Consider the following 21,114-nt stretch of genomic DNA (forward strand, 5'->3'; position numbering starts at 1 on the left):
TTCGTAAATCCTCCAACAAAAATGACCGTAGAAAAAGGGGAATATCAGAAGATGCCGAAGCATTAGAAGAAGAAGTATGCGAGGAGGAAGCTGACGAGGCAGAGGATGGCGACCATCTGAACGGGGACACCCTCCGCTCCCTGCCTTACTGCTGCAGCAGCCTGTTGCGGGCTGGGCAGCTTTTCGCTCTCGGTCTTCACACGTTGGCGCAGGCCACTAGTATCTTGCAGACCGGCAATCTTCGCCTCGGCCTGCTGGAGCTTCTGCTTGAGCTCGTCATACGTGACCTGGGCAGTGCTGGCGACAACATTGCTCGCGGCGCTCACTGTCGAGACCGCCTTCTCGGAAACGGTGTCATCCTTCACATCGGGGCTCGCGGGCGCGGCGGGCTGGGGACTAGCACTATCCATCCCTTGGCTGGGAGACGAGTAGACGCGGGAGACATCGGGAGTATGGTCCTGGCATTTGTCAGCTATCGCAACCTAGAAAACGTTGGACCTAAGGGGGAACTCACGCCATTGACGACGGAGTGACGGCTGGGAGTGGAAGCGACGGCAGACGCGCTGGGTCCGTTCGATGAGTCCTCAGCGGCGAGCCAGATGACGCGAATCTTCTTCTCCTGAAGGGTAGCCTTGTCTGTCTGGTCGAGCTGGTGAACGAGAATAATTAGCATGTGCGCCGCAACTTCGGACCGGCGTTGGGGTCTGTTCTCACAATGTTGGCGATGCTAGCGAATTCCTTGTCGGCGGTAATGGGGACGGATTGGACCAAGAACTTGTCGCGGCACTTGGCATCCATGGGGGGTTCCGCCTTCATGGCCTGGAGGAGGACTGGTTCTGGTCAGTTGCATGTGACCACCTGGCAATTGTCCGGGGAAGCGTACCGGTGACCTCCACATCCTGGCCAGGCTCAATACGACCCGAGTTGGGGCGAACGCAGTACCTAAGGGGTATCGTCAGTCGGCAATCGAGGGATGCACGAGGCGCAAGGAGCCGTACTGCTTAGGAGCGGTGGTTTTGACCTGTCGGCGTGTCTTGTGAGCAATGGGGTAACGTGACGGCAGGGGAATGCACAGTGACATACCTTGAAGGCGACGGGAGACTGGTTCGGGTTCTTGATGCGCAGGATCTGAGAGACCTCAACGGTGAAGGGCCCTGGGACTTGTGAGTATAAGGCCGATCGAAGGTCGCTAAGTGGGCGTACGCTTGAAGCTCAGCTCGGTAGGCTCGATATCGACAGACATGGTGGTGGCTGTTGCGGTGGTGCAAAGTTGAAGATTAGGATCGGAAAAGGAGACGCGGTGGGTTTCGGCGCATTCAATACGGGCCTCGGCAAGAAGAGAAATTTGCGAGAGGTGAGGTACGGCGTGATGTAGGTATAGAGAGGTGAAAGAATGTTGCGCGCGGGGCGATATTAAAAAAGCGCTGGCAGTAAGTAAGGCAAGGGCAAGGTTTCTGGTGTTGAATGGCAGGAACTGGAAGGAAGGGTCAGGTAAGGTAGGCAGGTAGGCAGGCGAAGGTAAGGTATGGATACAGGTTCAGGTAAGAACGGCAAGTGCAAAAAGCAGGTGTTTCGCACTGCAGGAGCCCACGACGTAATACACACCAGCGTAACCAACAACGGGCTGGGCTGGACTCGATTGGGATTGGGACAGGTGCTGCAGTCGGTCCCGTCCTCAGTCCTCCAGGCCAGGTTTCATTAAGGTAGCCCCTAGACTGAGGTAGCGGGCGGTCAAATCGGAGTTGCTCGCTGGGGCCTCCACTGGGAGCTACGAGCTGCCCGGGCCCATCGCCAGGGGGGATAATCCGGGAGTTCGTCCACTCAAAATGAAGGGACGTGATTGCACCACTGCACCAATGTCGGTAAGGTGCAGCAGGGTACGGGTACTCCGTAGCCAGGTGCCTCAGCTTACCTAACCTCAGGCAAAGGCGAAAGTGGAAGGTGGCGCCTACCCTTGTCGAGCTGCCTCCAGCGTCTCCTCAGCCACTCTACCTACCCAAGGTGCCTTAGCCCCTCTATCCTCTATCCCCAGCTCCGAAGGCACCTGCAGATGACGTCCGTTTCGCGGAAGCAACGACTCAGGTCATATTTCTAAGGAACGCCAGTGCTTTCACATACAGCTGCATGCCATCTGTCGCGAAACCGAAACCAATTCGTTTGCAGTGCCGAATTCATTGTTTCCTTCTTCAGAATCCAGGCTGAATCACTCACTTTGCTACCTTCTGTGAATCAGTACCTTAGCTACCTAGCAAAGGTACTTTTGGATTGCAACCTGTCCAGCTACACTTAACCTCACTTTTTCAACCTCAACAACCTACCCCGCCATTCCACCACCAGCAGTCAACATGACCCAATCCGACCTCGACCAGCTGCTCGACATGGGCTTTGAGAAGGCCCGCGCTGAGCTTGCAGTGAAGAAGACTGGAAACCGTGAGCACTTCACAAAGACCTGATTTTGTTTGGATTCACGCTCATCATTTACAGTGAACGGCGCTCTTGAGTGGCTCGAGAAGAACCAGGACAAGCCCCTCGATGAGCTTACTGCTGCTGCCGACGCTGCCAAGGCCGATGAAGATGATGAGAATGAGGTTCAGGCCAACATTGAGGCCCTTGAGACTGGAGTTGCCAAGTCGCTGGTCTGCAACGAGTGTGGCAAGCGCTTCAAGTCCCAGGACACCGCCTCATACCATGCCACCAAGACGTAAGCTTCTCCTTCGGCAAGATTCTTACCCTCGCTTCACTCTTGACACACTCTCAGTGACCACACCGACTTCTCCGAGTCTACGGAGGAGATTGCACCTTTGACCGACGATCAGAAGGCTGCTAAGCTGGCGGAGCTTCGCGAGCAGCTTAAGGAGAAGAAGGCGAAGCAGGCCCTCGTGGACAAGGAGGATGCCAAGCGGAACGAGCAGATCCGTATGAAGGCGACCAAGGAGAGTCAGGAGATGAAGGAGGAGCTCCAGCGCAAGGAGCAGATCAAGGAGGCCGCGAAGAAGCGCCAGGAGAAGCTCGACGACGCTGAGGCGAAGCGTCGCATCAAGGCAAAGATCGAGGCCGACAAGGAGGAGCGTCGTCGCAAGGCGGAGGAGGCCAAGGCGGCGAGAGAGGGAAGAGCTCCCCAGCCCGGTCCTGTCGCTGCGCCCTCCGTCCCCAAGACTACCGCTAACCACAACGAAGCTCGTCTGAGACTGCAGACTTCCGGCGGCAACGTCATGAAGACTCTTCCCGCTGAAACGACCCTCTTCGAGGTTGCTCAGATGCTACAGACGGAGAACAGCCTCGAGGTCACCAGCTTCTCGACCACATTTCCCAAGAAGACATTTCAGGGCGCCACAGATTTCAGCAAGACGTTGAAGGAGGCCGGCCTGACGCCAAGCGCCGTTCTTATTGTCAAATAGATTCGGTTTCTAGACTTTCAACTCGGGGAGGGGGGTTATGCATGGACCGGCGTTGGGGAGGTAGAAAACAGAAGCAAGGTTGATGACTTTTCACAAGCGTCACACGCAATGGAACCAAGATCAGGATCATAAGCCATTCCCACTCAAGCTAAGCTGGTGTATCATGTCGGCGTCCAAGACTCCATTGAGGCACTGTGGCCGGGTGTGTTCAAAGCACGCCAAATTCCACTTTCATTTTTGTAGGATGTCCAGTGAACTCCGCGTAGAGAGCTTCACATTATTGTATGAGAGCTACTCTGTCCAGGCAGCAGGATATCGTGCCTCCACCCAATCCTTTACGATCGCGCGATTCGTAGAACCCCCGGAACCATGCATTTGAAGTACAAAAGGGAAATCGTCGTAGGAAACCGCTTAGTCGAAGAGACCGAAGCCCATGTCGTCGTCGGACTCCTCCTTCTCTGTGGCAGGCATTAGCAGATGCGACAAGTGACACGCGATCGGATGTTCGAAACGTACCCTCCTCCTTGGGGGCCTCCTCGGCGGCAGCCTCGGTGGCAGCACCGCCAGCAGCGGCGCCGGCAGCGGCAGGGGCAGCACCACCGCCAGAGCCGACGTTGGAGAGCAGGTCCTTGACGTCCTTGCCCTCAAGAGCCTGTGATCCTCAAATCAGTCTTTGCCATTCTTTCGTCGGGTCGCTTTTTTGGAGTGTCATCGGTCGGCGCGTCGTACCTTGGCGAACAGAGAGGTCCAGATGGGCTCAACCTCCTCGATCTTGGCAGCCTTGATCAGGGTCTGGAGCTTGTCGGCCTATTGAAGCAATTGTTGTTAGTTACATTTGGTTCCATCTCGAATTTTCGAATTTCGCATTTTTTTCGCGGCGGGGTTACTGGGTGGTGGGCGGCGACGCACAGTGATCTCGACACCATCATCGGCGAGGATGAGGGCCGCGTAGGAAGAAGCGAGCTCGGCGGTCGACATTGTGACTGGTTTGGGGGGTTTGCGACTGAAGGTGACTTCGCGGATGTTGATAGAAAATTTGGAGTTGGCTCGATATACGAAGTCGGGAAAAGTGAAGTGTGGGCAAGCCCTGAGGTCGCTTTGGTCAAGCCCTGCCGGTACGTACCGCCTATGCTGTTAACCAGCGCGCCGAGGCGGGCAGTACGGGCTACTGCAATATTTGATGGATCTCTCTCGCTTGGGCGAATCTGAGGTCTCGGATTGGGTGCAGCGAGCAAGACACGCTAGAGCGTTTTGGGAGTTCTTCAGTGGCTGTGATTGGCCATGGTAGCGAGCCAATGGCAGTGCCGATCGACGGCCTGGGCATGCCTGCCTCCGCTGCGTCGGTGTCACTTGGGTCTGGCCCCACCTCGGTGCCTCGATTTGACTTTCCCAGCCGTGGCCGTACCAATGCCCCCCCACCTCTATCACAAGCGTTGACGTGCTTCCATTGGATTCCGGGCCAGCTGGGTGAACCTGTGACGAGCATCATCCGCATTTACTTACATACCTCTGCGCGGATGCCACGGCAGAGCTCTTTGTCACAGATATCTTACCAATACAACTCGCGTCTTCCCCAGTTTACTGAATACTTCACGCCATCCCCATCCACAAACGATATCGGCATTCGGACTTTAGCTGCCGTCAACCTTACCTAGAGAGCCCCGCTACTGTGCTTCCTTGAATGTCTGGTCATTGGCAGACCTGCAAGGGTATCGACATCCAACGCGCGAGCTGCATGCTTTGGCCGTCCATGATCGCGAACAGCCGTCCTTCTCCCATATTTCAGATCTACAACCCTCCCAGCAACCAGCGCCCGTCGTAAACTACGTCACACGCGATGGACACCCCTACCTGCCCTCCCCCGCGGGACGCTCGCGAAAAGGAGATCCTCGAGAAGCTCGTCTCGATCCGCGACCGGCTACAGCTGCTGAAGCAAGACCGCACCAACTACATTCGCAGCCAAGATGTCATCCCGCTTTACGACGAGACTATCGAGCAGGTTCGCGAGCTCAACGAGTTCCGGTCTGCTGACCGAAGGGAGGAGAACAGAGGTAATGCGCTATCGCACCCATGTGCGGGGTCAACGGCTAACCTCGCGCTACAGTGGACAGAGTGTTGGAGAGCTGCTTCCAACTGCTGTCGCTCTTCTTCATGACCATCGGCCGAAACAACGAAGCTCCTGCCGCCTATGCCCTGACGTCTACCATCAGGAGACTCCTCGATCACCTTACCGAAGTCGACCTATTCTCGTCCAAGGACCTCGAGAGCATCTCTCACACCGTGAAGAAGCTTGCACACAATGTCAAATCCACCGAGAGCGACTACTCGCCATACCTGATTACTCTGCTGTCTAAGAGACTAGAGCTTTGCGAGAAGTCATTGGAGCATCTTCAGAAGCGACTGGACCGCCTTGAGGATCCCCTCCCCAAGACGTACGAGAAATTGATTTCGATCCTGAGATCGATGTCATTGGCGAACACTCGAACAAAGGTATGTGTGTGGCCTAGCGATAACGAACAATATTCCTGACATGCTCGTAGTTTTCCCTGTCCGAGGTCCAGAAGCTCCAAGTCCAACTGCGCGAAATCGGCGAGAAGAGAAAGGATGGCAAGTTTGTGAGCGACGACGGCAAGGTGCCAGCCGGAAGTGACGAGGTTGCCGATCTTTTGGATAAGTGCCTCAAGTGGTCGGAGATCGTCCTCGAGAGGCAAGGCGTGATACCCGAGCCGTTCAAGGCAACCTACGACGTCCTTGTGCGAATCCGAAACGAGCTGGAGAAACTTTCAATTACACAAGCATGGTCTCTTCGCGAAGCCGATTTGTTCGATTTCCAAAGACAGCTGGACAAGATTGACGAGAGTCGAGTCGACGGCAACTGGCTTGATGATCAAGGCAAGCCGGCAGAACTTTATGTTCAGCGTGTAAGTGCTTATTATAGGCTTGGCTGCATCGGAACTGACGCTCTTGGCAGACCCTTCTGTACCTGATTCGAAGAAGTTACGCATACGTCTACTCCCTGATGATCTCGTCAGAGCCCGTATCTGAGGCTCTGCTGCCCATCTACAACCAGTTGCAAACGCTCAAGAGATGTCTGATTGAGGTGAAGAACAACGGTGGCGTTCAGTCGGTCCGGGAGCTATACCCCTACAGCATGAAGGTATGTGTTTCGTCGACATAGTGAAATTCCAACTGACCAAATGCAGCTTCATTCTATCGACAACATGCGCCAAGACGGCAAGTTCATGATCAACAACGACATTCCGGAAGGCCAGGGTAGTGTCACCGAGCTTCTTGCGGAGTGCTTTGAGCTCAACTACGAGCTTAGGGTTGCGGCTGAGGAACAGGCCGAGGCCTAGAGATAAGATGTTACGTTGCGAATTTTGGCGTACGGAGAAGGATTTGAATCGTTTGGGTTGGTCCTTGTATTCATTTACTGGCCGCGTCGGACTGCCAGGAATCAGGATGACAGTCTGAGGTAATGGGAAGATAAACGGGACGAGGCAAACTCAAGTGTACTCAGTTATGAACCAATGACATGCGTTTGGGAGAGTTCGACCACGAGCGGGAGCTCGAGCTTCTGCAGAGTTCAGATGGCATCTCAGCCGCCCGTGACAGTGCGCGTCGTGATGACAGAGCCCAGCAGTGATTTATCTGTGAGGGGTTCAAACCGCCCCTGTGACATCATATTGGAGAGAGCCATCCAGGTCTTGGAGAGGTTGCGGTTCATTCATGAACGCCTCAGAGTAACTCCTAACAGTGACACATAGGGAACGTGGCAGTTAGCTCAAGACCACGACCCAACAATTCAAGGACTTCGTGCGGGACCGGGCCGATTCTGCGACCTGCGTGGATCCGGGTGAGCTTCCGCACCGTTTGGCGGCTACCATTCCGATCCAGATCTAGTCAATGCCAACATTCGGAAAAGAAACAGAAAGACAGCAGAGAAGAAGTTGGGCAAACGGGCGGGGGGCATGTCTCCCCGACAGTGATAGCAAGGAAGGTCAAAGCGAGGCCGAGGTGTGTGATGAGCAGCGAGCAAAGCTCAAGCTCAGTCCATCGTCCCGCCCTCCTCTGATGACTCTTACCTTGGCAACTGCTTCATGTGAGCAAAGTCAAGTCCCCGAATGATACCATCGGACATAGGAAACTCCCACAGAAGGCAGGACCAGAGCTCCATCGCCCATACATCCCTGCCCCCGGCACACACAGACATTCCAGCCCCAACACTGGGGAACCAGCGGGGCCCGCAGTGCAGCGAGCTGGCTACAGTCGGCTGCCGTCGCACCTCGCGCACTCGCGCTCTGGCATCTCAACCCCGAAGCTCCAATTCCAGCCGCAGTGACGCCCCCAGCAATTTTTTTTTTTTTTTTTTTTTTTTTGGTATTCCGGGGGTCCAGTCAGCACTCAATTGCAGCGCCGCAGCTCAGCGCATTGCAGCATCACTCCGCCCGCCGCCGGTCATCGGACCGCCCGAAAGCCTGCCTGTCCTTGTGACGTCCACAGACAGGTGGGAATCGATCCATGTCAGGCCAGGAAAATACCCACCGCCGCCGCCGCGCCGGGTTTCCTTAGAAGTGACCTCTCCGAGGTACTCCATCCGTCCGTGATAATCAGTCATATAATCACTCATAACCGGATTCTGGGCGGTTCTCGTATATTTGTATATAGATATAAAAGGCAGACCGAGGAAGAGAGGCTCCCTTGCATTCACCAAAACTCGCGAATTTAACAATCCAATCCATCGGTTGAGACATACACATACCTATCTCTATCTCACTTGAACCTTTTTCTACCAGATCACCTTACTCATCTTCAATCTACACCTCCATCTACATTTACATATCTCTCTTACCTATACATCTTGAATCACTCAAGTAAAGGAAACAAACAAACCACCAAACAAGAAATACCCACGCAGGGACTCAAATGACAATCAAGATGCCAGACCAAGACACAACAGCGCACAAGCGCACCGCCTCCTCAACATCCGCAATCACAGCCGGCGCCTCGCCCCCCTCAAAACGGCCCGCCGCCGCACCAGCCCCGGCGCCCCTGCGCCGCGACTTCCCCCACGCCGTCAACCTCGTCCTCTACAGAGACGGCGACGAGACGGGCTCCGCGACCACCGTCCTGGGCGTCTTCGCCGCGCTCGCCGACGCCAACGACGAGGTGCGCCGGCTCGCGGAGGAGCAGGGCGCCAAGCTCGACGAGAACGAGACCAACAGCGCGATTGCTGAGCCGGCGCGGTGGGAGGGCCCCGACGGCGCGAGCATCTGGGTCGAGGTGCACGGCGTGACGCCAAAGAAGATTGTGCCGAGGAAGGTGGAGCCCGCCGGGGAGCCGGTGAAGAAGCTCTATGATGCGGAGGAGGGCGAGGATCCTGACTTGGACGATGATGATGCTGATGAGGGGGGCCACTATGACTGAGTGCTGGGCTTTTGCTGGTGTTTTTGGGTTTTTATGGCGTCCGGGGCTCTGAATCGGGGCAGGTTAGGCAATTGGATGGCGAGAGCCCTCTTGGGACATGATGATGGTCATGAACTGGGCTCCTGGCGTGATATTGGAAGCGGCCTCTGCTTCGTGGGACAGAGAGCACACGAGGCAGCCACATTGTAATATTAATACGGATGGGCGATTATGGATGTGGAAAACCCCCATTCTATCCATCTAGGTATCTAAAATGAGAAATCTCTCTTCTAACACATCTTGCTCTAACGAATACCCCTCTCTGCTGAGTCTGTGGTCTACACCCTTTTCTTACACGGTCTTCTAGGATTCTATGATTCGAGCACAGAAAAAGCTCTTACAGTCTGCTGCGGCCAGGGTATGTCTACAACTTGGCCTTGGGCTGCTCCTGCAACAACATCTTCTCGGCAACGATGCGGCGCTGGATCTTGCCGGTGGCCGTCTTGGGCATCGTCTCGGTGAAGTAAATCTGCGGTATCTCGTTAGTCGATTGCTTATATATAAACACGCGATCGCGCCTTTCTGCTGCAGACTCACCTTCTTGGGAACCTTGAACTTGGCAAGCTTCTCCGCAACCCAGCCCCTCAGCTCGTCCTGCTTCAGCTGCTGTCCCTGCTTCAGGACGATGGCGACGCCAATGTCCTGGCCGTACATCTCGTCCGGGATCGCGAAGCTGACGGCCTCGGACACGGCCGGGTGGCGCGTGAGGACGTTGTCGAGCTCGATGGGGCTGATCTTCTCGCCGCCCTTGTTGATGAGCTCCTTGATGCGGCCGGTGATGACGACGTAGCCGTCCTCGTCCTTCTTGCCCTGGTCGCCGGTGCGGAAGAAGCCGCCCTTGGTGTAAGACGAGGCGTTGGCGGCCGGGTTGTTGAGGTACCCCTTGGTGACGTTCTCGCCGCGGATGCAGATCTCGCCCTCCTTGCCCTGCTCGAGCTCGTTGCCCTCGTCGTCGAGGATGCGCACGTCGACGCCCTGGCCGAGGCCGACGGTGCCGGGCTTGCGCTTGGCGGGCGGGAGCGGGTTCGAGGTCATCTGGTGCGCGGCCTCGGTCATGGCGTAGGCCTCGAGGACGGGGGCCTTGTACGTCTCCTCGAGCTGGGCGAAGACGGTGGGGGAGAGCGGGGAGGAGCAGGAGCGGATGAAGCGGATCTGCGGGAGCGGGTTGGGCGTCGGGTTCTTGAGGAGGATCTGGTGGATGGTGGGCACGGCGGTGTACCAGTTGGCCTTGTGGGCGATGAAGTCCTGCCAGAATTCGGTGGCGGAGAACTTGGAGGGGACGACCATGGAACCGCCGGTGGCCAGAGGGGCGAGGAGGCCGCAGAGGAGGCCGTGGACGTGGAAGAGGGGCATGACGAGCATCGTGCGGTCCGCGGAGGTGAGCTGATATGTGTTTTCGATGTTTTCTGTTGATGTTAGCGGGTGACAAGGTGAAGACGATATGAGACTGAGAACTCACTCATCGTTCTGGTCAGGTTGCGGTGGGTGAGAGGGACCTGCTCACTATCAGTATCGGACTATTCATCGAAAGCTCACAAAAACTCACAACTTTGGGACGGGAGGTGGTTCCGCTGGTGTGAAGCACCAACGCGACATCGTCTGGCTGCGCCTTCAGCACCTGCGTAGGTCCCTTGCCCTTGAGCTGTCCCAACTCCTTCACGTCAAGCGCAACTTCCTTCTTCGCCGCATCCCAGTATGTCTCTGCGACGGCGGCATTGAAATTCTGGGCAGCCTTCACGGCAGGTGCACCAGCGGCGTACGCGCCCTTGGGCACGAGGACGATGGCAGACTTGACATCCTCGATGTAGAACTCGAACTCGTCCTGCTTGTAGGCCGGGTTCAGGGGGGCGGCGATGCCGCGCTGCCATGAGGCGGCCAGGAACGAGACGATAAACTCATACGAGTTGACGGTGGCGATGGAGACGGGGGAGGCGGTGGTGATGCCGATGGCGGCGAGCTTGCCTTGAAAGTTTGCGGTCTCGCGGACAAGGTCGCCGTAGGTTGCCGTCAGGGCGGGCTTGGACGGGATGATGACGGCGGGCGAGTTGGCCGGGCCGTTGATTGCGGTTTGGAGAGTCAATGCCATGTTGAGCTAAGCCGTGCAACCTCTTTGGTCACTTGTACACAACAGTCCTGAGGTGCCTTATTGGAGGAGGATTTCAGGGTGTGATGAATATGCGATGCGATGCGCGCCGGCAGTTCGGATTGCAACCACCACCACAAGCGAATTCGGAGAAGGTTCGGGGGGCTTGACAGAGACGGGACGAACGAGGTCTGCCTTTGTAGATGCAGAGTGCGCGAATAGGAATTAGATGTAGCGACTACCAGCTGAGGGTCCAGACCGGGAAAATGAGTGCCGTTCAACGGTGAGGATGCAGATTGAGTTAAGTACAAGTCAATGTTTGAACATGTTCCGAGAAAAAAACCACCACCACGCGCAAAGAACGATAAATCCTCGTCTGATAGGGAAGAGGAAACCTGGCTAGGACGATGATGTGCTCAGGACGCCAGCCCAGCCTGGGACAAGCCGGATTGCCCCGGTCCCATTTTGCCGTGTTCCATATGGACCACCCACTGAAAGATACCCGCCTCCAGGTTTGTCCAGCAAAAGAGTGCCTTGAATGCCCCAGGGGAGACCGTGAATTGCGCGGCAAAGCTGGGCGCCGTGCCGCATCCCGCAGGGGGTGGGTTTCCAGTGGCCCAGTGGCCCCAGCGGTCCAGCGAGAGGCCTAAGGCGCTGAAACCACCCAGGCGGACGGGCCCGCAGCCATGACAGAACCTTGGAGTGCCTGCTGCACCTGCGCTCCGGGACCTTGATTCGGGTGGGTCTTTCCAGCAGCTCCCGTCAGCTTCAACTCCGCCTCGCGAACCAGGCTAAGGGCGGCTTTGCATCTTCTTTGCGACGATTGAGATAGCTACGGTTCACCAACACAAACGACGGCCGTACGCGCCACGCCACTTTCCAAGCACATACATCTAGCTCATCAAACTCTCCTACAGCTTCGGAACCTTCTAAAACGCGCTCAATGGCAGCGCCGCCTCCTCCGCCTCCTCCCGCGCGAGGCGGACTGTCCCTCTACGCAAACCTCCTCGACCCGGCCGCCGATTCCTCCTCCGCGACGATATCCAGCGCGCCAGTCCGCTACAACCAAGATGCCTCCTCAGGCGACGCCAAGGATGAAGCAGCGGCGAAGAAGCTTATAGATCCATGTAATTATCACCATCCACCATCCCCCTTCTGCCTCTCAACTAACAAACCTGCCCAGCCCTGCGCTTCCAACCCATCCGTCGCCCGCAGGTCAAATCCTCAAAGCCAGCGAAACCGACATTCCCAAAACACATTCCAGGCGCGGCACCGTCCTCAACAACAGCGCCATCAACAGCAGCAACAGCAACAGCAGCTCCCGCTCCGCCGCCGAAGACGACCCTCGCAGACTGGACCGCGACGACGGAAGACGACGACTTCCGCTACGGCGGGCCCCCGGACCGCTCCCACCAGCGCGGCGGTCGCCGCAAGAAGAAGAAGAAGAACCACGACCAGCATGTCGAGACCAATTGGGACGACATCTACGACCCCTCCAAACCCACAAACGTCGAGGAGTACCTCCGCAGCGACGAGCGCATCCGCGAGGTCCAGGAGTGGAAGCGGCTTCTGTACCGCCACCGCCGCGGGAGGAGCGTCAGCGACGACAGCGACGAGGAGGATGCCAGGCCGGCGACGAGTGAGTCCTTCACAGCTTCAAAGAGAAGCGTATGCGTGCGGAAAAGGCTAACATCTGTGAAACGTTCAAGACCAATTCGCCCCGCCCGCAGAATACTCCTTCGTCCCCCCTCCCCCAGCCTCACCACCACCACCACCAGCAGCCTCAGCAGCACCTCCGCCCCCCAACGACGCAACAGGCGACGACGCCTACGCCCGCCGCCTCGCAATGTCCTCCTCGAACCCCCCTCCGCTCCCGCCGCCGGCAGACGAAGCAACAATCTCCCGCGCACCCGTCCGCTACACCCGCCAGGAACCCTCCAGATCCGCCTCCGCCTCCCCGCCGCCGACTCTCGGCCTCGGCGCCTCCTCCACAGCAGCAGCCCCAGACGAAGACGCCGACGCCCCGCGCTCCAACCGCCCAGGCCAAGCCGGCTTCGCCCAGCGCCTCATGTCCAAGTACGGCTGGACAAAGGGCTCCGGCCTCGGCGCCGACGAGGGCGGCATCGTCAACCCGCTGCGCGTGCAGGTCGAGAAGCGCAAGAAGAAGTCCGACGCCGAGGGCGGCGGCTGGGCCGAGCCCGCCAACCGCGCCAAGATCCTCGGCGGCAAGCGCAAGGACGCAGAGGGCGAGGGCGGCGGCAAGTTCGGCGGGCCCATGAGCGAGGTCATCGTCCTCCAGCACATGCTGGACAACATGGAGGACCTGCAGGGCGAGATTGCCAACGGGCTAGGACAGGAGATTGGCGAGGAGTGCGGCGAGAAGGTGAGAGAAGAGCGAGCACCCAACCCCCCACCCTTTGCATGTTTGCTGGCAAGTTTGTGTTGACTTACTAACACCAATCTGCAGTACGGTCGTGTAGAGCGATTATACATCGATGTCGAGAACCGGCAGGTCTTCATTCGATTCACGGATCAGGTATCTGCGCTTCGTGTAAGTCAAAGGCCCTACCTGGCCTGGGCTTGTGGGAGTAGATAAGGCGCTGACACACTCACCGCAGGCTGTAAACGAACTTGACGGGCGCATTTTCAACGGCAATACCGTGATACCCAAGTTCTACGACACGGCCAAGTTTGAGCAGGGCATATATCGATAGTTTGCGATGTAGCTCTGGCCATGACACTTTACTGTATATAATTCGGCGCATGAACTATTGAAGTTAGTCAAGGGCCTCGAATAATCTCACACACGTGGTGGGCGCCACCATATGATTTTCACTCGCAGCTTACGCTTAATTCATGACGAATGTCACCGGAAAAATGTGTCACGAGAATGGAACAAGTAGACAAAGTAAAGGTATACACATCATGGATCCTCAATACACTACAACCCTCTCTATCTTCGTTGCCTAACCACCTCCGTATCGCATCAATCTCACGCCTCCGTCCACCACGAATCTTCCATTCCGCCTCCCGTATCCGGCCACTGTCATCCAAGCACTCGGCCTGCCACCCGACCAAGCCGTACTATTCCCAAGAAAGTCCGGACGGGATGATGAGCGCACCATGGTCGAGGCCGAGCGCTATGGTGGAGAGGACGTAACGGAATGCCCTGTGCTTTTGGTTCGTCACGCAAAGGGAGTGAAAAGTCGACGAGGGTATTCCGTACCCGCCGTCCGGTATTAAGTCTAGAGGTTTTCCTATACGTAGGAGGTTCCCAGTCTAGGGAATGCGTGGGGTGTCGCAAGCTGTTAAAACAGAATTGGACTTAAAGAAATTGCACAAACAGTGAAAGATGTATGGAGAACGCCACCATTATCCGAAACCTGACCCAGTGACAGTCGTTTACAACAGGAGCTGAGCCAGACCGCCAACAATGGCCAGGGAAAGGACAGCGGTGTTGACAGAGACGATGCCAGCAGCACCCTCAGAGCCACCGGACTTGGTGCCACCGGCGCTGCCGCCAGTGCCGGAGTCAGAGTTGGCGTTGGTGTTGTTGCTGTGGCAGGTGTACTCGCCCTGGATCTGCTTGCCCTCCATCTTGTTGAAGACGTCGCAAGAGGTGTCGATATCACCAGTGGACTGGAGGTCGAAAGCACCCTTGACGTCGTCGAGAGCGGGGATAGAGACCCTGACATACTGTTAGCAATGGTTTCGGTTCAACTGCATAGACAAGACTTACTCAGAGAAGTTACCGCGGAGGAGGACAGCACCACCAATCTGCTCGAGCTTGGGGAGGCCATCGATCTTCTGGAGGAGGGTGTTGTTCTGGATGGTGAGACCACCGCCGGTCTTGGTGAGGAGGGGCAGGGAAAGGTTGGCGAGCTCGACGTTGTTGATGAAGGAAACATCACCGTCGCTGCACTGGGTCAAGTTGGGGGCGATGAACTCGGTGAAGGTGTTCTTGTCGAACTTGATGGAGGAGTTGACAACCTCGAGAGAGGGCATCTCAACCTTGGCGGCATCGGCAATAATAATCTCGTTGGCCCAGATAAGGTTGGGGAGAGTAATACCCAAGTCGGCACCGTTGGAGTTGATCTCGATGGTCTTGGTGGCGTTAGCCAGCTGGTTGCTGTAGGAAACCAGGTTCTTGTTGTTGTTGATGTGGAGCTCATCGACGGAGGCAACGTTCAGGCCGTCCAGAGACTTGAGGAAGGTGTCGCTGATGACGATGTTGTTAACCTTGGTGACACCAGCGGTTCCGAAGACGAGGGAGCCGAGAGCGGGCAGGGTGATCCAGCTGATGGAGCCGACGGTAGCAAGCTGGGTGAAGCGGAGGTCGGACAGGAGGGTCAGGCCCTGCATGGTGAAGCTGCCCTCGATGGTGGCGAGCGAGGAGGAGGAAAGGCCGACAAGGTTGGTAGCGTTCGTAACGATCAGGTCGCCCTTGATGGTCTTGGGACCGTTGATATCAATGTTACCAGAGATATCCTCGGAGATCTTGACGGAGCCCTGGATCGTGGTGCAGGGGATGTTGGTGGCCATGGCAGCATCGGTGACGGTGACTGTCGCCGAGGAGCAGATGTTGCTGCTCTGGGCTGTGATCGCGGGTTAGTCCATGGTGTTCGCGGCGAAAGCGCACTTGTGATCAACTTACCGGAGGCGAGGCCAGCACCCAGGGCCGCGAGGGCGGGGATGAGCTTGGATTGCATTGTGATTGATTTCTGGTCGCTGAAGGAGTCGGGGTCAGCAGATTATTCGAGAGCAGCGGCTCGCGGTGATAGTTGAAGCGGAATGATAATGAAAGCGTTGATTTGTTTGGGGGGCGGTCGACGCGGTCTGCTCCAGGTCGATAACTCTGAAGCTGCGGTCCAAAAAGCGCGACGATTGTTGAAGAGAAATTGAGAAGGGAGGAAGAGAGTGAATCAGGCGTGCCAATCCAGGTTGGAAGTGGACTGGATGGAGCTGGGGCTTGGGGTATGTTTCTGTTGTGTTTCCGAGGGAAGAGCCACTGCCTCCTTTTTCTGCAGGCGTCGACGATGGCTTGTGTTTTGGTGGTGGCAAGTGTAGTGTGGGCTAAGGGAGAGGCGACAACAGAGCAGTGGACAGGAGAAGAGGTGATTCCCGTTGGAAGTTTTTCTGCCGAGCATTGGCAGAGAGCAGGTGCGTCCGGTCCTTCCTTCCTGCGTCTCCTTCCTTGATCGGCTTCGGGTTCCCTCTCCTCCTCCTGCTGTTTCTGCGTCGTTGCACGGAGTCACGTCGGCAGCGGTTACGTACCTTTATCCACGTGTGTGTTTGTTCTTCTTTTTCTGAGGTTAAAGAAAAGGAAGATTAGGCAGGAAACGACAGCCTTTTAGGGTAGTAAGGTGAACGAGAGACGGGAATTGAAAGGTCAAAACGAACAGAATGAAGCTGTCACGGAAAAGGGAAGAGGGAGAAAAGGTCTGGGGGAAGGAAGGGATACGAATGGTCTTTGTGTGGTGCTTTCGAAGGAGAAGAGAGAGGTCAAGGTCAGTCCAAGGTCTTAGTCTTGGTCTTGGTCTTAGGTCCTCAGGCTTGGGGGTCGGGGGAAGAAGGGAGGGCGTGGCTTGAAGGGGAAACACTGCAGGTGAAGGGGGGGACTGAAGTGTGGGCTTGCAGAGAGGGAGACAGGGGATGGCCCGAAAGGAGGGGGGTCAGGGCAATTATCACGCTGCTATTCGTGGTGCAGACTGCGGATACAAAGTAACCATGGCAGGGATTAGGCCCAGGAGACGCCGGCGTGGGTGTGTGTGGTTAAGCAAGACTCAAGACCGTCAAGTCAGGACGGCGTCGAGAAATGGGAGATGGCCAGGAGCCAAGACGGATTGGCTTGGACTGACACGACTGTCGGACTGCGAGAGGGCTGCCGTTGGGTGTTGTCTTCCATGTGCTGTGCTGTGCTGGCTGCTTGCTCATTGCTCAACCGTCAGGTAGACGATGATGGATACACACTATCAGAGACCGCGTATTCGATTAATACGTACACTTGGCACAATAGTCAGGTGTAGATTCTGTGCTTCTACCACGGACTCGCCGCCGCCAGCCATGGCAGCAGACAGAGACTGGCAGACGGTGGCAGCAAGCAAAAGTCTGTCAATCAATGACGATGACGGTCGTGACGGCCAGCAATACGAATTGGCGGCCGTCAGTGGGTTGAATTGACTTCGGTCCATCTGCATCTGATCCCCGTCTGAGAGCCTGCCTCCCTGCTCGCCTTGCTTCGCTACCCCTTTCTCGACTCCAGGCATTGTTTTTTTATCTGCCGACTCTGGACCGTTCTGTCGCTTCCTGATAGAGAAAGCAAACCCTGCGGCCAACATGATAGAAAATCTCGAGCAATGATGGAATCGCGATGGGATGGTGGATGGCAGTGGTGACGGCCGGAGAGAAACCAGGACCCATTGGGCAATGCCAATAATTGTCCTGCTTCCCACCGTTCTGGCGAGATTTGAACGTCTTGGTTTCTGGCCTAGCTCCGTCTATCGGGAGCCACTTTGGTGCATCCAGGGGCAAGGGGTTGAGATGAAGAGTGGAGGGTGGGGTGCCGCGCTAGCAGAAAAGAGGGTGTGGCTGTCGCAAAGATGAACAGGAACAGGCACAGGCACAAGCACAACAGAAGTCCAGACAGACACAAACCTGCTGAACAAAGGTCGCTGTGGTGTCAATGCTAGGCCTCAAAGTCTATGGGCAGGGCAACAGTCAGCCAAAACTCTTTTTTTTCGCTGCAGTTGACTCACTTGACAACCGTAAAGGTATCCTACATAGGACGAACTGCAGTGACGAGGTGAAAAGAGGAGTCGAGACTTTTCCATGCAGGAATTTCAACACGCGGGCCATCGTCATAAAACTACATTGCTCCTGTACGACGCAGCAACTTACGACGAAAAAGCTAGTCAATGCACAATCGACCGACGGGCCCGGAACCAAACCTTGAACTTATTGATTTCTTGTGCAGGATATTCGCCCATCTTCGACCACAACACACCGACAGCGACCAGAAAAACAAATAACAGCAATCAAGACGCTGGTCGCCTCCACCGATCGCTGTCTGTACCTTACATGAATTGCAACATCGTTCCCTGTACCAGTAGGGACCGGCATCCATATCAGAAGAATGGAGGAAAGCTAAGGACCGACGGACTCTTCGCCGCTCCAGTTATCCGCAGTTTTCTTGGACAGCGACTGGCGGCTCTCAAACACAAACCTTGCCAAGGTCAGACACGATGGACAAGCTGGACTGGCCGGGTGCCCACTGCTGGCCACTCTGAGACTCTGGCACTGCTGCCAGAGGGGGTCGGCTGCGCCTGAGGCCCCATCAGACGCACATTGCCTGCGCCGGGACTTCCTCTCCAGCTTCAAAAGTGTCACAAACAGCTTGAACCAAGGACTCCCCCAATCCACCCTTCTTCCCATTCCAGTACCAATCAAGACCGAGGCTGCCGAGCCAGGCCTCTTCTGGCAATCAATCTGCGGTTCGACCTTTCCTCCAGTCTACACCCCTGCCCGCCTACCGCCGTTCTGCGCGCCGCCGCTCCAAGGGCCAATCGACCACAACAGCAAGCAGCCCCGAAACCTGTCGCTCAAATCATCGAACAAAAGCCCAGCGAACCGTCTATCCCCATGATCCATCGTTGATCCCGTCGGCCTCCATCCTGGTAAGAGGCCGTCGAATTTCGAAAAATGGTGTCAAACCTGCACCAAGTACAGTGCAACTGCCAGCAACTACCGGCCGCCGCGGACAGGACCAGGCAAGCTGAATAAAAAACCGCCCGTTCGCTAACACAACAACCTTCAACAATTCATCCACAAAATGTTTCATCTTGTCGCCAGTCTGCCGTTTTGATTGATTAGACCATCATTTCAGGGCTGCCAGCACCACATTCACCCGCGGCACTCGATGACGCAGTTGCTCGGCCATCCGAATGGCGATGGGCAGAAGCCGTGGCCTGGAACTGCAGCTGGAAGACGAGGGTTCGCAAAGAAGCAAGTTTTGTAACGGAATTCAAATATCGGCTCAATCTACATACGGTCGGCTCCAAACCAGCACAAGCAACCGTTCGCACATTATCAAATCATGGATTGCAACCTCCCCGGCCCTGCTCATAAAACCGGCCCCCGGGACACCACCAACAACAGCAGAAAAAAAAAAAAAAAAAAAAAGTTGGTTCGAAGGCTGTGCTGATAGCGCGACGCGTCCGACAGGAACTTGGAGACCCGGAACACTTTGCGCTGCAGGTTGTCATTCGTTCAGATGCAGCGCTGCCACTGCGGGAAGTCAGTGTGGGCGGGCCGGGGTCCGTCCGCTGCAGCTGGCATTCTGCACTTGAACGCCCTCCCTGGTACCAATGCCACCATGTATCCCCATCGTCTGCGCTGCTGCAGTGTTGTCAGTCTATCCCATCTGCGGTGCAGCGACTGTGCATCGACTGTGCAGCAGTGAGGCGCTGGATGAGACGGCGTACATACCCGGCACCAACCACAGAAGCGATACGAGACCCCAAAACCACCACTGCCAGCACCACACATCGCATTTTGTCACTGATTTTTGCGTCACTAGCCACTTCAATACGCTTCTTTCGGCGACGCTAAAACTGTCCAAGAACGCGCCAGCGCGCATCTCGATTCTCAGCAGCGAGCCCGGCATATCTCTTGCGAAGAGGCGGCTGAGCGCTGACGACAATATCGCCTCCCACTTGCCCGTCCATGTCTAGCTGATGAGGGTCGGCCCACGTACCATGGAAGTTTGCCCTGACTTTTCAGCAGCTCACGACAGCGCTCCTGTCTCTGAATGGCTGGACCAACGGCTACCTCCCGGCCGTGTTCCTCCACAACGCCGTGCCGAGACCGTGGTTCAGAACTCCATTGACTCGTCCATGGCATTCTTTTCGTTCTGCTGCCATTCCGCCCCGGCGCCAAGTGCCCGCCAGTCACCCGTCTGTCTAGTATGTCTTGCTGGTCGAAATTCGCCTCTTGGCCTCTGCGCCTTTGCGAGCCAGCATCCGATATTGCCATCCGAATACAGGAGGTCGGATTGGCAGAAGCAGCAGATCCAGCGGAAAATAAACATGGACGAGATTGCGCCGCTGCAACCCATCATAATACCACATGCCAGTCTTCCTTTTCGATATCTTCTTGCCTTGGCCTCGCAGCATCTTCAAAGATTGCTGATGCCGTGGCTGTCACTAGCGCCACGCCCTCTCTTTCCCCCCCAGGCCCCGGCTTATCCGCGTTCATCCTGGCTCCCCCAATCTTGCAGGCGCTGCAGGGGTGTCTGCCACAGTTTCCAGGCTTTTTGGTGGCTCTGCCGTGGCTGCCGTTCCTGGCAACCGTCAACGGCACGAACGGCTCTGGCCAAACAGATGCCCTGGAGATTTCCGTACAACAGACCTGCACAGTTGATCTTCCTTCGCGGCTGATCTATATCGCGACTGGCTATTCCTACCGGCGAAATCTGGTACTGAGTCTCGTTCTCAGACGACGGTGCGGCAGATCGTCTCGGGGCCCTCATCTCTGTGTTCTGACAGTCATAAGTCGCTCTCTCTATTGGTAGCCTCGTCCAGGCCTGGAAACACCAAACAATGGACAGGCCTTACCCTGCGGCCTCTGACGCAATTGTCGGATATTTTGGTAGACATGTTCGAACCGCAGCAGCTATTATGCCCAAGCCAACGAACGACGAGTTCATCCTGCGACAAGACTTCAAACATAGACATCCTTGGCTGACGCTCACCGGGCTCAGCTCTCTTGTACGCAGTAAATGATGTTATTCGCGGCTAGCCAGCGTGGGGATGCACTTCTCCAATTCCTGCCACGAGCCGCCTTTTTCGTGCCTTTATCCGGGCCGCGGCAGCTATATGCCGTCGCCCTTCCGCACGTGCGATGCTATTTGTTTGCGGCGCTCGTGCAGTGCGCCGTTCAAGCCGCAACCCGCCTCGCAAACTTCACACACAACTGCGCCGATTGCAGTCTGGGGTTGAGAGGTGCGGCCTGCTGACTCGGGGAAAAAGACCCTGGGCTGCAAGGCTAATTCTGACTGTCACGCGAGGAGGCTAGGTGATGTCCAAAAGCTTGTTTACATCGGGAACCCAACTTCGCCAAAGATGAACATGGGTTGACACCTATACGAACAGAGTTGTCCGTCAGTCCGCT

At 56.4% G+C, this 21,114-nt stretch overlaps 9 protein-coding genes across 9 annotated transcripts; 4 read left to right on the forward strand and 5 right to left on the reverse strand.

Moving 5' to 3' along the window:
• Positions 1-62: 62 nt before the first annotated feature.
• Positions 63-1,243, reverse strand: CGCS363_v013626 (Uncharacterized protein; the record flags this gene model as incomplete). Its single annotated transcript, XM_036645475.1, has 7 exons — positions 63-458; positions 515-649; positions 715-830; positions 884-942; positions 999-1,021; positions 1,084-1,154; positions 1,204-1,243. 7 exons carry the CDS (start codon positions 1,241-1,243, stop codon positions 63-65), a joined length of 840 nt encoding a protein of 279 aa, XP_036489106.1.
• Positions 1,244-2,345: 1,102 nt separating this feature from the next.
• Positions 2,346-3,398, forward strand: ubxn-1 (UBX domain-containing protein 1; the record flags this gene model as incomplete). The annotated part of the gene is made up of 3 exons (XM_036645476.1): positions 2,346-2,430; positions 2,485-2,701; positions 2,759-3,398. The coding sequence occupies 3 exons, from the start codon at positions 2,346-2,348 to the stop codon at positions 3,396-3,398; spliced, it is 942 nt and encodes a 313-aa protein (XP_036489107.1).
• Positions 3,399-3,809: 411 nt separating this feature from the next.
• On the reverse strand, positions 3,810-4,376 carry ALTA12 (60S acidic ribosomal protein P1; the record flags this gene model as incomplete). The annotated part of the gene is made up of 4 exons (XM_036645477.1): positions 3,810-3,856; positions 3,915-4,050; positions 4,128-4,205; positions 4,308-4,376. The coding sequence occupies 4 exons, from the start codon at positions 4,374-4,376 to the stop codon at positions 3,810-3,812; spliced, it is 330 nt and encodes a 109-aa protein (XP_036489428.1).
• An 859-nt stretch (positions 4,377-5,235) lies between these two features.
• CGCS363_v013629 (UPF0662 protein) lies at positions 5,236-6,754 on the forward strand (the record flags this gene model as incomplete). Its single annotated transcript, XM_036645478.1, has 5 exons — positions 5,236-5,449; positions 5,503-5,888; positions 5,939-6,319; positions 6,370-6,555; positions 6,602-6,754. 5 exons carry the CDS (start codon positions 5,236-5,238, stop codon positions 6,752-6,754), a joined length of 1,320 nt encoding a protein of 439 aa, XP_036489429.1.
• A 1,582-nt stretch (positions 6,755-8,336) lies between these two features.
• CGCS363_v013630 (uncharacterized protein) lies at positions 8,337-8,825 on the forward strand (the record flags this gene model as incomplete). The annotated part of the gene is made up of 1 exon (XM_036645479.1): positions 8,337-8,825. The coding sequence occupies one exon, from the start codon at positions 8,337-8,339 to the stop codon at positions 8,823-8,825; it is 489 nt and encodes a 162-aa protein (XP_036489656.1).
• A 403-nt stretch (positions 8,826-9,228) lies between these two features.
• CGCS363_v013631 (putative peroxisomal-coenzyme A synthetase) lies at positions 9,229-10,950 on the reverse strand (the record flags this gene model as incomplete). Its single annotated transcript, XM_036645480.1, has 4 exons — positions 9,229-9,333; positions 9,402-10,270; positions 10,324-10,360; positions 10,411-10,950. The coding sequence occupies 4 exons, from the start codon at positions 10,948-10,950 to the stop codon at positions 9,229-9,231; spliced, it is 1,551 nt and encodes a 516-aa protein (XP_036489655.1).
• A 940-nt stretch (positions 10,951-11,890) lies between these two features.
• Positions 11,891-13,661, forward strand: CGCS363_v013632 (DNA-damage-repair/toleration protein DRT111; the record flags this gene model as incomplete). The annotated part of the gene is made up of 5 exons (XM_036645481.1): positions 11,891-12,074; positions 12,131-12,586; positions 12,657-13,330; positions 13,415-13,498; positions 13,566-13,661. The coding sequence occupies 5 exons, from the start codon at positions 11,891-11,893 to the stop codon at positions 13,659-13,661; spliced, it is 1,494 nt and encodes a 497-aa protein (XP_036489651.1).
• A 688-nt stretch (positions 13,662-14,349) lies between these two features.
• On the reverse strand, positions 14,350-15,656 carry ecm33 (the record flags this gene model as incomplete). The annotated part of the gene is made up of 3 exons (XM_036645482.1): positions 14,350-14,635; positions 14,687-15,542; positions 15,602-15,656. The coding sequence occupies 3 exons, from the start codon at positions 15,654-15,656 to the stop codon at positions 14,350-14,352; spliced, it is 1,197 nt and encodes a 398-aa protein (XP_036489650.1).
• A 3,584-nt stretch (positions 15,657-19,240) lies between these two features.
• CGCS363_v013634 (uncharacterized protein) lies at positions 19,241-19,609 on the reverse strand (the record flags this gene model as incomplete). Its single annotated transcript, XM_036645483.1, has 2 exons — positions 19,241-19,341; positions 19,432-19,609. 2 exons carry the CDS (start codon positions 19,607-19,609, stop codon positions 19,241-19,243), a joined length of 279 nt encoding a protein of 92 aa, XP_036489647.1.
• Between the last annotated feature and the right edge of the window lie 1,505 nt (positions 19,610-21,114).

Source organism: Colletotrichum siamense (genome assembly GCF_013390195.1).
Source record: "Colletotrichum siamense strain Cg363 chromosome Unknown KSG_Cg363_contig09, whole genome shotgun sequence".
NCBI classification, from domain to species: domain Eukaryota; kingdom Fungi; phylum Ascomycota; class Sordariomycetes; order Glomerellales; family Glomerellaceae; genus Colletotrichum; species Colletotrichum siamense.